Below are 16,875 nucleotides of genomic sequence, written 5' to 3'. Positions count from 1 at the left end.
GAGGGTGCTGGCCATTGTAGATCCAGGTGTCTGTCTCCCCAAAGCCCCCTCCACCTCTTGGCCTCTGTATCTCCACAGGCAACTCTGAAGAGCCAGAACCATCCCTCACCTCCCTACAGCCTCTGACACTTTACCAAGCGCCCTTGGCACTTCCTGCTTCCCCCGAGACCCCTTGTACAGGTGGAAAAACCGAGGCTCAGAGAGAAGGGCTCTTCCAAGAATGTTCCAGGGGTCTGTGGCAAAGTCAGCATTTGGGCCCAGGTCTCCACGTTGTCTCTCATTCCCAAAGGGGAGGTTTCCCCAGTTGGGAGGATAGTGTCTCAGGTCTCAGTGTGCTGAGGGCCTGCCTCCAACTGGCTCTTTTTCGGGGGGAGGGCAGGGCCCAGATTTTGCAGGGAGGTCTGAGTCATAGGGAGGGCGAGCGGGGCCGGTCCCCCCTTCTGGACTTGGGTGGTGGAGAGAAGAAACAGAACTTTCTCTGCCTGGTTGGGCGGCTGCCCGGGAGGGTTTCTGTTTACTCTTCCATCTCCCTCCCTGCCACTCTGCCGTCCACCGCTGACAGTACGGGGCCTGCCCAGTAAGGGGCTACCTGCCAGCCCCGCCCACACCCGGGCCCAAATATAACTATGAACTAACAGGCATGATGTCGGCCTCTGGGGCCTTGAGTGCCAGGAGCCAGCTGTCCTTTAAACACTCCCTGTCTTCCAGAGTTAGCATTTAGGGGAGGAATTGGGCAGCACTGGGGCCCAAGAGCCAGCCTGAGTCTGGTTTCCCCCAATGAGACCTGGAGTGCTGTGTGACCTCGGCTAAGTCATGAGACCTCTCTGATCTGCAATTTTCTCATCAAAGACAAAAACAGGCTTAGACTATATTCCTGGAAAGGTTTGATTCCAGGTCTGATTCTGTGACCTTGGACAAGCTATTTCGTTTCTTTGTGCCCCAGTTTCCTCATCTGTAAAATGGGGTCAATTGCAGCACCTCCTCATAAGGTCATCGTGAGACTTAAAGAAGCTGAGGCTTGTAAAGCACATTACAAGGTGCCTGGCACGCAGTAAGCACTCATAAGTAATAGTTAATTATTTACTACTGTCACTACCACCTTCTAAATGCCGTTTAGAGGAATTGGTGAGAGTTCATAGAAAGCATTTAAAGCAGTGACTGCTGCTGCTGCTGCTGCTAAGTCGCTTCAGTCGTGTCCGACTCTGTGCAACCCCATAGACAGAAGCCCACCAGGCTCCCCCGTCCCTGGGATTCTCCAGGCAAGAACACTGGAGTGGGTTGCCATTTCCTTCTCCAACGCATGAAAGTGAAAAGTGAAAGTGAAGTCGCTCAGTCGTGTCCGACTCTTAGCGACCCCACGGACTACAGCCTACCAGGCTCCTCCATCCATGGGATTTTCCAGGCAAGAGTACTGGAGTGGGGTGCCCAGCATATACTAATTTTGCAGTAAACATGAGCTATCCTCAATGTCATCCAACAAGACCATTACAAATCAGAGTTCTCATACCAAATAACAGATTTTGAGACTGCAGTGGAATGTAGTAATTGCCTAGCTCAATTGCATCACTTCACAGATATGGAAACCAGGGCTGAGAGTGATAAGGTTTGGGTGACCATACATTCTAGTTTTCCCAGGATAGTCCCATTTTATGCCTGTTGTTTAGGTGGTAAGTCTTTTGTAACCCCATGGACTATAGCCTGCCAGGCTCCTCTGTCCATGGGTTTTCCCAGGCAAGAATACTGGAGTGGGTGCCATTTGCTTCTCCAGGGGATCTGCCTGACCCAGGGATTGAACCCACATCTCCTGCATTGCAGGCAGACTCTTTATCACTGAGTCACCAGGGAAACCCTTTCATGCCAGTGGTCCCAGCATAATTCTTTTATTCATAATCTTTTCATTCTCAGAAGAGACTCTGTTGGGATGATCAATGTTCTGGTTTCCACAGTAATAGGCTGGGCTGGGTCCCATAGTCACTGTCACCACTGACACACCGCCCTTGGGGACCAGCCAAGAAACACTTGCTCTCTGTCCTGTGGCAGCCTTGTAAACACACACACACACACACACACACACACACACACACACCCCTTTCTTCTGAGGGGTCTTGGGGGATGGGATGAGGATGGGCTGTCCCCCAACCCCACCACTGTTCAGGTAAACTGGCTTAGAAAATTCCTTGGCTGCGGTTCCATGCGGTACTCTCTGTGAAGCCAGAGGCTCCACAGAGATCACACTGGGCATAAATGACCCTGGAGACCTGAGGGGTCCTGGCCTCTATCCTAACCACAGCAGTGAGGGGCTGGGTGGGGTGGATGAGGGGAGGCTTCCAGAGTCAAGCCTGCTATTAGCCTCATAAGGGTTCTTTTCACTGTTCCAGGCTGACCTCACTGTTACCCCTCCACCCTCAAACCCTGGCCTCCCTTGTGGGGGAAGTAGAGCTTTAGTCCATAACAAGGATGGTGCTTGTCTGCTGTGGTCTGTACCCCACAACAGGCCTGTCCGGCCTTGAAGTGTCAGGGTGAGACGCTCAGCATCTGGGCATGGGTGGCATCAGGCCACACACTCCATTCACTGGGTGACCTTCACCAGCTCTCTCCCCTCTCTGGGCCTCAGTTTCCCTGAAGAGGTAGGAGAAGCGGATCACAGGCTAGAATGTTCTAACACCAAAGCAGGGTGCCTGGGCCAGGCTTGGCCAGAGGCTGACTCAAGCTAGGCCTTGAGGTGGGAAGCCTGGCTTCCTGGCATTGTCCCTCAGCTTCTTCAGCCCACGGGAGGGTCCTGGTAGCTCAGACAGGGAAGTCAAGAGCACCCAGAAATACATTGCCTTCTATGGCTGCCCTGGGGGCTGCGGAAGTTAGCAGGGCAGGTTGGTGACGGCTTGAGATAGGTTGGCAGAGACCAGAGAACAGAGATTAGTTGTTGGAGTAAGAAGGCTGCCTGCCTGCCTCCCGTTGTGGTCCCAACCCTGAACTAGGGGCCTCATTATCTAGCACCAGGCTGCCTAGACAAATGGAAAAGAAGGAAGAAGAAATAAGACCTTGAGAGTGAAAGAAGGGGAAAAAAGGTGGGAAATTCCCATACCAGCAATTCAACAACCATCTATTTCACAGAAGAATAAAACCAAGGCCAGCAGGCCCTTGTGGTGAGCAAGTAGATGTCTCTGCTCTCAGATCACAGCAACAAAAAGCCTCAACTCTGGGGTCAGGGTTTGAATCCTGCTGTGTGATCTGGGCAAGTAAATGGACCTTTCTGAGCCTCAGTGTTCCCATCTGTAAAATGGGGGCTAGTTATGCATTCAGAACAGAAGGATTCTGGATAAGTATACTTACACCACAGATGTGATTCTCTCCAGCCCAAGCCTGACTCTTCTCAGGGCACCACCCCCAGCCCTTAAGTTCCATAGATTCAGGCTTCCACTTTACAGAAGGGGAAACTGAGACTGGAAAAATCGAAAACTTGCCAGAGGGCCCTCAGGTCTATAGCATGAACCCCAAGGCTGCTGGGTGTGAGTGTGTGGAGGGGGGGGATGCCCTGGTTAGTAGGTGTGTCCCTGCCAGAAGGGAAAGGGGAGGGAGGAAAGGGATGGAGGGGATATCCGTAGTGGGTCTGCAGGCACTGTGATAAGCTTTATCAAACGGCCGCCCAGGTAATACAAGCCTCAGCCTGCTTGCTCTCTGGCCTCAGAGACCTCAGAAAGAGCTAGAGCTGGCCTTTCCCACCCCTGGGCCAGAGTCCCAGCCAGGTGGCCCCTCGCTGACCTCAAGGGAGTGGTTCCCACCAGAAGCCAAACCCAGTGGCGTTTAAGGTCACTTTCTGGGTATGGCAAACAAAGATGACTGGGCATTGGGTATCTGGGGATGGGCTGCTGGGGCCTCAATGTCCCTTCACCCATCACTAGAGTCCCTGGAGCAAGATCAGCAACTGCTGTGAACATCTGCAGGGCACTCCCTCATGTCAGGCTTTTTACCTTAGGAGTGCTTTAGCTCAGATAGGCTAAGTAATTTGCCCAAGTCACACAGTGGGCAGGCAGTCTGGTCCACACCAGAATCCAAGTCTGTGAGTCTGAGGCAGCCTCCTGATCCTTAGAGAAAGAACTACGGGAACACAAAACTGCCCACTCAGAAAGCTAGAGAAAGCTGGGTTCTCTCCACCACCCAGACTCCCTTTGGGTCTGATCCCAGAGGCCTGGTTAGGTTGTGTGGGTTTGGAGAAGAAGCTGTTGATAATTAGAAAATTGTTTGGATGTGGGAAAAGGCAGGCAGGATCTCGATGGACCTGTGTGCTAGCAAACGCCGCCCCCGACCCCTCCATACCCAACCCTGGTGATAACAGGTCGTCAGGAAGCCAGGCACCCAGAATCACAGACTTGTCTATAAAGCTGAGTGGTGTGGGATGACATCTCTCCACTCTCTGGACCTCAGTTCTCTCATCTGTAAAACGGGGCAGTGACTGCTGGGAATTTCTCAGGGGAATTCCTGAGAATTTCTCAGGAATTTCTTCCCAGGAGGAGGAATGGCGTCACCTTTCCCATGGTCTGCAGGGGACAATGAAATCAGAACGGGAAGGGGTGGAGGGTAGTACTCACCAGTCACAGCACAGAAGGTGAGGCTGTCCACGCTGGCCTCATAGTTCCGGCCCTCAAAGTGCAGAGTCAGCCAGAAGGGCTGGCCCCGCCGCACTACCAGCCTTTCCCTGCACAGGTCAGCTGTGTGGTGGTCACGGCCATTGGCCTCCAGCTCCAGGTCACATCTCTCCAGGACCAGCTCTGTGAAGACAGTGAGGGGCTTGAGCCAAGGTTCCATCTCACAGCCAGCTGTGTGCCCCAGGCTCCCTGGACATGTGGTGTTCAGGGCCCTCCCAACCCTCAACTGACCTGTCGTGCAGAAGTTAACCAGGTCTAAATGTCCCCAGTTCTTTTTTTTTTTTTTTGGCCATGCCACACTGCTTGCGGGATCTTAGTTCCCTGACCCGGGATCGAATCCAGGCCTGCTGCAGTGGAAGCTCAGCGTTCTAACTGAACCACCAGGGAAATCCTCCCCAACCCTTAATCACAGGTTGTGGACACTGGGGCAGGTGGGGAAGGCTCTGCCACCTCCTAGCCGTGGCCCTCCGGTGACTCAGCTCTTCTGGGCCTCACTTTCCCCACCTGAGTCCACAGTGAGAGACAGTAGGATCCAGGTTGGCTGTGAGCCATTAAGCCCAGTGCCTTGCACATAATAAAGCACCTTCTAGATATGGGCTAGTCTATTGTGACTGGAGGGTTCTTTTGGTAAAAAGTTGGGTGATATTTGGTATTGGTTAGTTACACGGGCTTTGCCTTTTAGGTTTAATTTTCAATTTCCAGGAAATACAGAGGACTGAGGAAGTCATTAAATTTAGGACCAGGACACGCATGGGTGCTCAGTTGCTTCAGTCATGTCCAACTCTTTGCAATCTTATGGACTATAGCCTGCCAGGCTCCTCCGTCCATGCAACTTGCCAGGTAAGAATACTAGAGTGGGTTGCCATGCCCTCCTCCAGGGGATCTTACTGCCCCAGGGATCGAACCTACATCTCCTACACTGCAGGTGGATTGTTTATCCACTGAACCACCTGGGAAGTCCCAGGACCTGCACTCAATCAACAAAATTCATACTCTGGGAAACTACAAGCAAAGTATTTGGTTCCTTTAACCAATAAATTGCAAAACAGAAAGAAATCAAGAAAAAAGACAAGAAAAAAAAGTTGAAGGGGGTAGACTAAAAGAAACCTAAGGCACATTATAACCCACTGTGCTGTATGAGCCTTACTTGGATTTTGATTTTAAAAACTATTTATCACATACAATTGGCAATTTGAACACTGATAGAAAATGGTGATATTAAGGAATTTTTTATTCATGTCTAACAAGGAGTCCTTATTCATTGGAGAGAAATATTGAAATATTTACAGATGTGATGTATGGGAAGTGAAGTGAAAGTGAAAGTCGCTCAGTCATGTCCGACTCTTTGCAACCCCATGGACTGTAGTCCATGGAATTCTCCAGGACAGAATACTGGAGTGCATAGCCTCTCCCTTCTGCAGGGGATCTTCCCAACCCAGGGATCGAACCCAGGTCTCCCACAGTGCAGGTGGATTCTTTATCAGCTGAGTTACAAGGGAAGCCCGATGTATGGGATTTGCTTTCAAATAATGGAGAAGGCAGTGATGAAGGGGCAGGAAGCAGCAGTAGCTATAAGTTGGTGGTGGCTGAGACTGGGTGATGAGAACACAGGCATTTATTACACTATTCTCTCTACTTTTATATGTGCACAATATTCTCTACAATAAAATTTCTTTTTTAATGACAGGAGTTTGAGAGTCTTCAGGACCTAGGTTTCAGTTTGGATGTACTGCTGTGTGATCCTTAGCAGGTGTCTCTCCCTCTCTGTGCCTCCTTTTCTGAAGATTCAAGGGCTTAGCCCAGAGCAAAAGTTTGATATGTGAAAGTTCTTTTTATAATTTCTGAAGGAGCTGATGGCCAAAGTAGGGACAGTGAGGGGCTAAGGAAAGCAGAAGTCTCATAACCTTGGCAAGCTCAATCTGACATAATCAAGGTCAAGATTAGGGGGACAGTAGGGTCGGAAGAATGGGCAAGGCAGGACTCCCAGAGCTATGGGGCCCTTGAGAGTAAGTTCTCCCAGTGAGGCCCCGAGGCAGGGACTGGCAAAGTCACCTAGCAAGTGGGTCCTCCCATGGGGTCATCCACGCAGTTCTCCTTCCTCCCGCCACTGAACATCCTCTAAACGATGCGCAAATTGCCCAGTGACTGCCAAGGACTTTGACGTGGGTTATCTTCACTTAAACCACAACTGCCCAGTTCAGTTCAGTTGCTCAGTCGTGTCCCACTCTTTGCGACTCCATGGACTGCAGCATGCTAGGCTTCCCTGTCCATCACCAACTCCCAGAGTTTACTCAAACTCATGTCCATCGCATCAGTGATGCCATCCAACCATCTCATCCTCTGTCGTCCCCTTCTCCTCCCGCCTTCAATCTTTCCCAGCATCAGGGTCTTTTCCAATGAGTGGGTTCTTTGCATCAGACACAGCTACTATCACTATCTTCACTTTGTAGGGACATTATGCGGCCCCAGGTCTCATGGCAAGCGCAAGACCAAGCCTGGGGATTTGAATCCAGAATCCAAGGCTGTAGAGTCTGGAGCCCAGCCTGGTAACCACCTCACTCACAGCTCAGGATCTGCTGTCCACCCCCCACCCACATCCTGCGTTGTTTCACACCTGGGAGGAGACCTGGGAGGAAGGTGAGGCCCCTGGGATCACAGCAGGAGAGGCCTCCACTAGCCACAAGGAAGAACTTCCTGCTGGCTTCCTGGGGTGAAGAAGGAAAACTGCAATTCCAGAGAGCTGACGCGGCAAAGAGGCTTCGGGGGTTGCGTCCAGCAGCATTAGTCCACGCACGTCCCCCATCGTAGGCATCTCGCCTCTGAAATTTGTTGTCCCCATGGGAGACCTTAGAGAGATGGTCAGACCCTGGTGTGGGGCAAATGGGCTGCTGTCTCATGCGAATTGTGTGAAGGATTCCCAGAAATTATGCCCAGCTCTAGAGGTGCAGAAACACCAGGGTCTAGGATTTCTGTACCAAGAAAGGACCTGAGGTCTTCCAGGCCACTGGGACCCCTGTAGGAAGTGGCCACTCTGGCAATGGGGCAGGGGGCTCATCATAACTGGCCACTCCAGGTCCCCCGGCCCTACTGAGCCCCACTCTTGGGAACAGGGATGAGAAACTGCATTGGACACAAGCGGCCACCTAGCTGGCTTTCGGTCACATGTGTTGGGGAGCTGGGTCCCAGAGAGGGACAAAGGTGGCCCAAGAACGCACAGCCGGTCGGGCACGTCCATGGTTCCTCCCACTCATTCCCGCTCCATCTGCCCCATGTGCCCCTCCAATGTCCCCTCTGCCCCCCTCCTTTCTGGGGGCTGCGGTGGTGCCAAGGCCACCTCCAAATGGACTTGACCCAAGAGTCAGCCAGGGTGCTGAGCACAGCTGCATTAGTGCAGGCTCGCCCCCCATCATAGAAATCTTGCCTCTGAAATGGTAGCCCTGCCCAAGTGTGTGTGTGTGGGTGGAGGGGGACAGGTAGGAAGTGAATTGAGCCCCTTCTCCACTCCTCTCCTCACAGATGTACCAGTGGCTGGAGTTACTGTCCATGTTTTACAGGATGGGAAACCGAGACTCAACCAGTGGCCAAGGACAGGGGATGCAGCACTTTGAGGCAGCCTGCAAGAGCAAGCCTGTTCTCAGGCCTCTCCTCCACTGGATGCTAGGAGCTCCTCTCCATCCGCTGAGACCAAGGAGACAGCCAGGATTGGCCTACACACCATGAGGGACTAACCAAAACTCAGTCCCTGAGGCCAGGGACCGCATTCTCTGCACAGCTTCGTGCCCAGCACGAAGCAGGGAGCCAGGCCCCACTGACTGACTGAGGACAAGTGACAGAGGTCGGTGAACAAGGTACCTTACGGTTTAGAACACGCCTTCGTGGTCCACTGCCTCATCTGATCCAGGGAGGCAGGGGTTAATGGATATGCCCTGGGGATGGGGAAACTGAGGTCCCAAGCAGAGCCAGAACTGGGGGCCGGGCACCTCTCATCCAGCCCAGCCCTCCTGTTTGTGCTCCAAATCGGGGGCTTAGGGATTGAGTCCAGCCGGGTCCTGACCCCCACTGCACCGGTGGGACCACCGAGACTAGGGAGAGATGGTTGGCCCCTGGACCCCGGGGACCCTGCGCGGTGGCGGCACCCCTGACTCTGATACTCACCCTCGGCCATGGTCAGGTGGTGGCTGTGCTCCTCGGACTGGTGGCAGGACACTGCAAGTGCAGACCACTGGCGGCGGGCAATGCAGGGGCTGAGCGCGAAGTGAACTTATAGCCCGCTTAGGGGCGGGCTGGGGGCGGGGCCGCGCGGGAAGGCGGGGCCCGGCGAGGCCGGCTTTGCCCGGTCTGGGCCCACGTGCTTTCCACCGGCCGGCAGGGGCGCCTTGGGAGGCAGGAGCCCAGGGAGGAAGGGAGAGGGCTGGGCAAGGGCGCCCTCTGGGGAAGCAGACACGAGCGCAGGGCTGGGACAACAGCCACAGGCAACACAAGCCAGGACACTCAGACAGACTTGGATACACAAAGTCAGATCTTGGGTGACAGAGACACCTGGATACAGAAACACACACACACATACAGACACACTGTTGCATCAAGACACACAGGCATACCTGGATACACAGACATGGACCCACAGTTAGGTCAGACCCGGGATGAAGAAGACACACACATCCTCAGATACAGACTCATGGAGACCTAAGGATGTGGACACACAGACAGACAGACAGATACAGCAGATGAACCTGGACACACACAGCTGGTGACATGGACGTAAAATCAGTGACATGCCTGTACGTAGACACAGCCGGACACACTTGGACAGGTACCCACTGAGAACCACACAGAAATAAGCAGGTGTCCGGAGGCACTCAGCTCCCAGACACACACAGACAACACACTGTCAGAGGTGGACACAAAATCAGATTGGGGCACCTAGAGACACACAAAGGTGCAGAATCTGGGAGCGGGACACGGCCTCATGTACAGACATGCAGACACACCCGCAAAGACAGACATACCACACTGTCTCTGTAGCAAAACCCAGACATCCCTCTAGCTGTTCCTCTGTCCCAACCATCTAATCTAATCACTCATCTATCCACTCATCTGTCCATCGATCCATCCATCATCCACTTACCCCTCCCCCTCTCACTTCCACTGATGATGCTCCTTGCAGACCCACCCTGTGCCACAAGGAGACAAAGCCAGTCTCCCAGGGACTCAACCTCTGCCTTCTCACCCCTAGCATCTGGGGGCAGGAGGCATCACCCAGTCTTCTCCCTCTGATCCTCCAGCCTTCTGTGCTTCTTATCCACCATGAGTCCTGAGCAGGAAGGGTCTCTGGGGAGACAGGGGCCTGTGAGCCTCCCCCAACCCTTCTTCCTGAATGGAACTTCCTGAAAGTTCCATATCTATTGATGGATTGGGGCTTACAAAATTGGCCCCAGTTTCCATTCCTGTGTGACACAGTGCAGGGAATAAACCTGTGTTGTTTCAGTAGATGTTTGTCCCTGAGTCAAATGGACCCTGCCTGGGATCTTAGTGAACAAAACACAACGATTTGGGGCCCTGCTGACCCATAGAATAGTCCCACAGGTGAACCTTGTAATTGCCCCAGAAACGCTGGACTGGAAGAAACACAAGCTGGAATCAAGATTTTCGGCAGAAATATCAATAACCTCAGATATGCAGATGACACCACCCTTATGGCAGAAAGTGAAGAGGAACTAAAAAGCCTCTTGATGAAAGTGAAAGTGGAGAGTGAAAAAAGTTGGCTTAAAGCTCAACATTCAGAAAACGAAGATCATGGCATCCGATTCCATCACTTCATGGGAAATGGATGGGGAAACAGTGTCAGACTTTATTTTTGGGGGCTCCAAAATCACTGCAGATGGTGACTGCAGCCATGAAATTAAAAGACGTTTACTCTTTGGAAGGAAAGTTATGTCCAACCTAGATAGCATATTCAAAAGCAGAGACATTACTTTGCCAACCAAGGTCCATCTAGTCAAGGCTATGGTTTTTCCTGTGGTCATGTATGGATGTGAGAGTTGGACTGTGAAGAAGGCTGAGCGCCGAAGAATTGATGCTTTTGAACTGTGGTGTTGGAGAAGACTCTTGAGAGTCCCTTGGACTGCAAGGAGATCCAACCAGTCCATTCTAAAGGAGATCAGCCCTGGGATTTCTTTGGAAGGAATGATGCTAAAGCTGAAACTCCAGTACTTTGGCCACCTCATGCGAAGAGTTCTCAGTGGAAAAGACTCTGATGCTGGGAGGGATTGGGGGCAGGAGGAGAAGGGGATGACAGAGGATGAGATGGCTGGATGGCATCACTGACTCGATGGACGTGAGTCTGAGCGAACTCTGGGAGTTGGTGATGGACAGGGAGGCCTGGTGTGCTGCGATTCATGGGGTCGCAGAGTCGGACACGACTGAGCAACTGAACTGAACTGAACCGATAGGTTGTTGTAGAAAGTGTCCCCTGCAGCTGACGAGAGCTCCGAGGAGGAAAAGGGGCAAGTGACTTATCAGTCAAGAAGCCAGGGTCTGAGATCCCACTATGGAGCCACGGGCAGGCGTTTTAGGTCTCCAGGTATTTTAGGTTTCCTCCTTTGCAAAATGGGGGCGAGAATTCCTCCCTCTCAGGCCTGGCATAAGATTCAACCAAAATGACTAAGGTTGGGCAACTAGTACCTGGTGAGCACTAGATAAATGGAATGTCCGAGTTTTGGAGCAAAAATGCCACGTGTCCCAGAAACCTGGCCCTGAGGGACAGGGACCCCAAAGAGAGACAGGAGGCCTGGGGACAGTCAGGCTCTGCAGAAGGAAGGCTGTAGGTTAAATGTTTCTATAACAGCCAGCCTTGCCCCAAAGAAATGGATGAATTTTGCCTTTGTTCATTCTTTTCCATTTGAAAATGACATGTTCTTCTCCACGTGGTACTCATCTTTCTTTATTGTCCCTACCTAGGAGCTCCCTGGAGGGAAGGAATGGACTGGAATCTTATTAGAATGCCCATCAGGTTGTTCCTGGGGCCTGGCTTGGGGCTTGGCACAGGCCCATATCTGTTCCTGACCCAGACAGGCACCTCCTCTTCCTTCCTCTGCCCGATTCTGTAGAACTGTGACCACCTACGTGATGCAGGGCCTTGAGCAATCCCAGAACTGACTTCCAAGAAGTGGTAAATAAAGACTAGAACCCAGGCTGGGCCAAAAAACCTGAATTCCAGGCTTATTGACCAGGGGGCCTTTGCCTCACTCTGGGACCCCATTTTCGCATCTGTTCAGGAGGCCTGGGAAATGTTGCCTTGTCTTATCTCATTGGGCAAGTCAAAAATTCAAAAGCATTTTACTGAGGGGGAAACTGAGGTCCAGGGGGCATAGTTATGGGCTCAAGGTCCCAGACAGAGCAGGAAGGGGTCTTTCATCATCCCTTGCAGGGGAAGTGCAGGGCAGGGCACAGTTGAGGTCATCTTGACTGTATGATCCTGGGTAAATTACTAGAAATTATCTCTAAGCCTCAATTTCCTCATCTCTGAAATGGGTATAATAAGAGTCACCATTCTTGGGAATTAAAGATAGCATCTGTGCAATGGGGGGCACATAGTAAGTGCTCAATATCACCTAAAACATTTTTATGATGATGTCATCAAGAGTCAGGACTCCAGGACTTCCCTGCTTGGTCCAGTGGTTAAGAATCCACCTGCCAGTGCAGGGGACAGGGGTTTTATCTTCCCTGATCTGGGACGATCCCACATGTTGAGGAACAACTAAGCCTGGGCACTGCAACTACTGAGCCCACACACAGAGTCCATGCTCTGCAACGAGAGAAGCCATAGCCTCTGCTCCCCTTAACTAGAGAAAGCCCGTGCGCAACGAGGACCCAGTGCAGCCAAAAAGAAAATAGAGAGGATCCCCCTTTCCCCACAAAAGGAGATTCTGACGTGTGTAGGTGAAGCAGGTTGCAAACAACGTAGACTATTTGGTGAGGGTTACTTAGAAGAACTCCCAGTTCCCAGGGTCACTGACTGAGGCCTAAACTCCCCCTTTCGAGGGATCAGTCCTTCATTCCGTAAGGATTTCCAGGTCTCGAGGTGGAGACAAAGGTGAATTTTTAGAACTTCAAAATAATCCATTACCAGCCAGATGTCTCATTTAAAACTCACAATATGATTTTTGTCCTTTATTAAATGAGAAAACGGGGGCTCAGAAAGATGAAGTGACTTGCTTGAGATCACAGTCAGTAAGTGGGGACGTGAAACCTGGGCTTGGTTCAAAAGCCTCTACTGGCTTTTCCAGGGTTCAGAGGTCAGTCCTATCCCACCCCTCCACCCTCCATTCCCACCCACCTAGGAGTGGGGCCTCAGGGGCCTGGGTCATGTTTAGTCTTAAAGCTCTTGGCAAGTGAGACCTCTAAGGGCTGTGGTCCGTGACTGTGACCCATGGTGTCTGGTGTATTGTAGACGTTCAATAAATGTCTATGGCATAGGGTGGCAATGGGGAAGGGTGGTGTGAGGATGAATCAGAGTAAAAGGAAGAAGGAAAGAAGGGAAGAAATTAAGGTTCAGAGAGGTTGGGGAAATTGCCTGAAGTCACACAGCTCAGTCAGGCTCCCAAGCCCTGGCTGAACTCAGCTCTTCCCTAAGGACCAGGGACCCCTAGACCAGAGATCCTCTTGGCTGGCTGAGTTGGGAGTGGAGGGAGGGCTGGGGAGTAGTGGGTGGGACCACCATAGGACATAGTCTCAGCTTTTCTACCAGCTGGTGACTAATGATGGATGAGCAGCGTCTAGCTTAAAGCCCAGAGCAGGCAGGGCCAGACTCCCCTGAGCTGGGAGGGGCTGAGGTAGGGACATCAGGACAGGGGCCTTGGGGAAAATGTCAAGGGGGCAGGCATGACCTTTTCAGCCCTTTGAGAGGGAGTGGGTGGGTGGCCTCTCTAAGGCAGAACCTGGGTGTCCCAGGCCATGGGGAGCAGAGAGCAGGACACCTGACTGGGGAGGGCCCTCCCAGTGTGTCCATTTTGCGGATGGAAAAGCTGACCTGGCCATGGTCCTCAGCTCCACCCTTACAATGTGTCCCCCACTCCCCACGGTCCCTGGCCCCCAGCATAGGGTCTTGGCCCCAACTCTGCCTCTTAAGCTCTGGAGACCATGGACCCTTTAGTTCATTTCTCTGAAACTGCAATTTCTGTGAAAGCAGGAATTACCACCAAGACCTCAGGGGGCTGATGGGAGGATGGGAGGAGGTGTGGAGCCAAGGGGAGCCTTCTGAGAAGTGATCTGAGCTTGTCCCACTCCTGCTGAAAAGTCGAGGCCCTGTAGGTCTGGCCCTTCTTAGCCTCCAGTTGCGTCTCCCACATTTGCACCCTCCAGCCCCACCAGAACCCCTCCAAATGCATCCTGAAGTTATCTACCTCCAGGCCTGGACGCAAGTTGTGCCATCTGAGATGCCATCCCTCTTCACCTATCAGCTTCACCAGGCTTTCCATGCTCCCAAGCAGGCTTTCCTTCCTTCATGCCCAGCACCCACAGGGCACAGCTAGTATATGCCTTGTATAAGGATTCATGTGTGTGTGTCTGTCTCCCACCACCCACCAGACTCCTGGTGGCTGCTCAATAGATGTTTGTTGAATGAACAAGTGACCTGCTTCAGAGAGAGACAGAGAGAAGGGGGAGCAGTGGGGCGCTGGGGCAGGCTCCAATGGTTAGCTTAGAGCCTTGGTTGGCAGGACCTGTGGTGCTGGTTGCCTGGGGCAAGGACATGATTCTGGGGCATCTTTCAGTTCTTGTTGCCTCCACCAGAGACAAGAGGTCTGGGCCCAACTTACTCTCCAATCATATCTCCTACGATCCTAGGAGCAGAGAGACCCACTGCTGAGCCTCAGAGAGTGCAGATAACTTTCTGAAGATCACACAGCAAGTTAGGGCAGAGTCAAGGTAGGGCCTCCAAACCCTATAGAACAATAAGTCTTGGCCTGTACCTCTCCTTTCAATTTTGGAAAGCAGAAAGTTGCTTTTATTTAACTTGGCAATTGGACATCAGTTGAAACCGAGAATGGGGTGAAACTTGAGACTTGCGTGATGGAATCAGGGTGAGTTGGTGTGGCAGGGGCTGACACAGGGTCCAAGAGTGCCAGGCTCCAGCCCTCTCTCCCTCCTTTATTGGCTGTGCGACCTCAAGTCTTAATCTCCTATAAAATGGGACAACCCCTCCCCTCCCCCGCCACAGCCCGCTGGACTCCGAGGAGAAGGCCCAAAGTAGTGACAGCCCCTCCCAAGGAGAGTAAGCCGATCCTATTATTGTCACCATTGTGTGGTTGCAGTTCTTAACTCTCCAGACACCCCAGGGAATGGAGGGTTTTAGGATTTTTGGAGAGTCGAGCCCTGTTCATTTCAGGCAGCAAGACTTGCCTTACCCGTGGGAAAATCCATCTCAGACCCTTACTCACAACCAGTGATCACTTAGTTGACATACAGTCCTAACAAAGATGTAACACCCTTACTGTACAACAGCCCCTAAAGGTTAGACTCTGAGACATTAGGACTGGGGAGAAGAAACACTAGAGGTGGGAAGTGCTGAGAGAGAGGGAGACGTCAGAAAAGCTGCACAAGTAGACAAGAGAGCTCTGACGTTGGTAAGGTCTGGGGGCATTTGGAACTGGGTTAATAGTCCAGCCTCATGGGGCCGTCATCATTGGTCATGACAGTGACCCAGAGGCAGGCAGCCTATGAGTAAAAGGGACTTTATGATCTGCCCATGGAGCCCTTGAGACACTTTTCACTCCCTCCCTGCTTCTTTTCACAGCACTGACGTTCAGCTAGAAGGACACAGACGTATGTGGGAGCTCCACAGACCTGGGTTCACAGCCAGCTCTGCCAGTTATTGGGTTGGCAAAAAAAAAAAAAAAAAAATCGTTCAGGTTTTCTATAAGATGTTATAGGAAAACTCAAAGAAATTTTTGGGCAAACCAATACTTTCCCCTGTGATCTTGGCTAAGTCATAGCACTTCCAAGCCCTAGTTTCCTCATCTGTAAAAATGGGTATGATAATAATCATGCTTACTTCTTCTCAGGCTTTCTGTGAGGACTAACACCATGTCTGGTAGAGAATAAACACTCAGAAATGGGTGACTGATTATCTGACAATTAAGAAAATGAAGTAGTGATGTGTCTACAACATGGGTGAACTTCCAAACCATCACACTCAGGGAAAAGAAGTCAATCACAGATGTCTACATAGAGTATGATTCCATTTATAGGAGATGGACAGGACAGACAAGTCCATAGAAAGGGAAAGTGGGAGCGTAGTTGTCAGGGACTGAAGGGAGGAGTGGGGAATGGAAGAGTGGATAATAATGGGTACAGGGTTTCTTTGGGGGGGGAGTGAAGGAAATGTTCTAGAATTAGATTGTGGTGATGGTTGCACAAATATGTGACTATACTAAAAACCAGTGAATTGAACATTATAAATGGAAGAATTTTCTGGGGATTAAATTATGTCTCAACAACATGGCTTTTTAATATGGCAGTAGAGCGACTTCCCTGGTGGTCTAGTGGCTAAGACTCCACATTCCCAATGCGGGGGGCCCCGGGTTTGATCCCTGGTTGGGGAACTAGATCTCACATGCTGCAATTATGATCCAGTGCAGCCAAATAAATAAACTGGCAGTGGATTTAAAAAAAACATAAAGTAAGAATAAAACTCTGGAAGCCTTTGCAAATATTGTCCCATTTTCGAATTAAACCTAACAGAAATACTTGCACTTGTGCCCAAAGGGCCTGTACAGGGAGGGTCGTTATAGCATTATTCGTTATGGTGAAACCAGCCACAACCTAAGTGCCCAGCAAAAAGGGATGGATAAACAAGCCATGCTTAGGAAGGTCCATCTAGTCAAGGCTATGGTTTTTCCTGTGGTCATGTATGGATATGAGAGTTGGACTGTGAAGAAAGCTGAGCGCCGAAGAATTGATGCTTTTGAACTATGGTGTTGGAGAATACTCTTGAGAGTCCCTTGGAGTGCAAGGACATCCAACCAGTCCATTCTAAAGGAGATCAGCCCTGGGATTTCTTTGGAAGAAATGATGCTAAAGCTGAAACTCCAGTACTTTGGCCACCTCATGCGAAGAGTTGACTCATTGGAAAAGACTCTGATGCTGGGAGGGATTGGGGGCAGGAGGAGAAGGGGACGACAGAGGATGAGATGGCTGGATGGCATCACTGACTCGATGGACATGAGTCTGA

At 51.4% G+C, this 16,875-nt stretch overlaps 1 protein-coding gene across 1 annotated transcript in view; it reads right to left on the bottom strand.

Moving 5' to 3' along the window:
- The window catches only part of TGM2 (transglutaminase 2), a 34,626-nt gene extending 25,610 nt beyond the window's left edge, over positions 1 to 9,016 (bottom strand). Inside the window, exons 1-2 of the mRNA XM_027558567.1 lie at positions 8,799 to 9,016; positions 4,587 to 4,766 (exon numbers count right to left, since the gene is read on the bottom strand). Of these exons, the coding sequence (XP_027414368.1) occupies positions 4,587 to 4,766; positions 8,799 to 8,808 (190 nt within the window). The 5' untranslated portion in view covers positions 8,809 to 9,016. The remainder of the gene's footprint in view (positions 1 to 4,586; positions 4,767 to 8,798) is intronic.
- Positions 9,017 to 16,875: the final 7,859 nt, after the last annotated feature.

The sequence above is a fragment of the Bos indicus x Bos taurus genome, chromosome 13, assembly GCF_003369695.1.
Source record: "Bos indicus x Bos taurus breed Angus x Brahman F1 hybrid chromosome 13, Bos_hybrid_MaternalHap_v2.0, whole genome shotgun sequence".
In the NCBI taxonomy this organism is placed as follows: Eukaryota; Metazoa; Chordata; class Mammalia; order Artiodactyla; family Bovidae; genus Bos; species Bos indicus x Bos taurus.
Note: the sequence above shows the minus strand (reverse complement) of the source record. Positions and strands in the feature narration are given on the sequence as shown.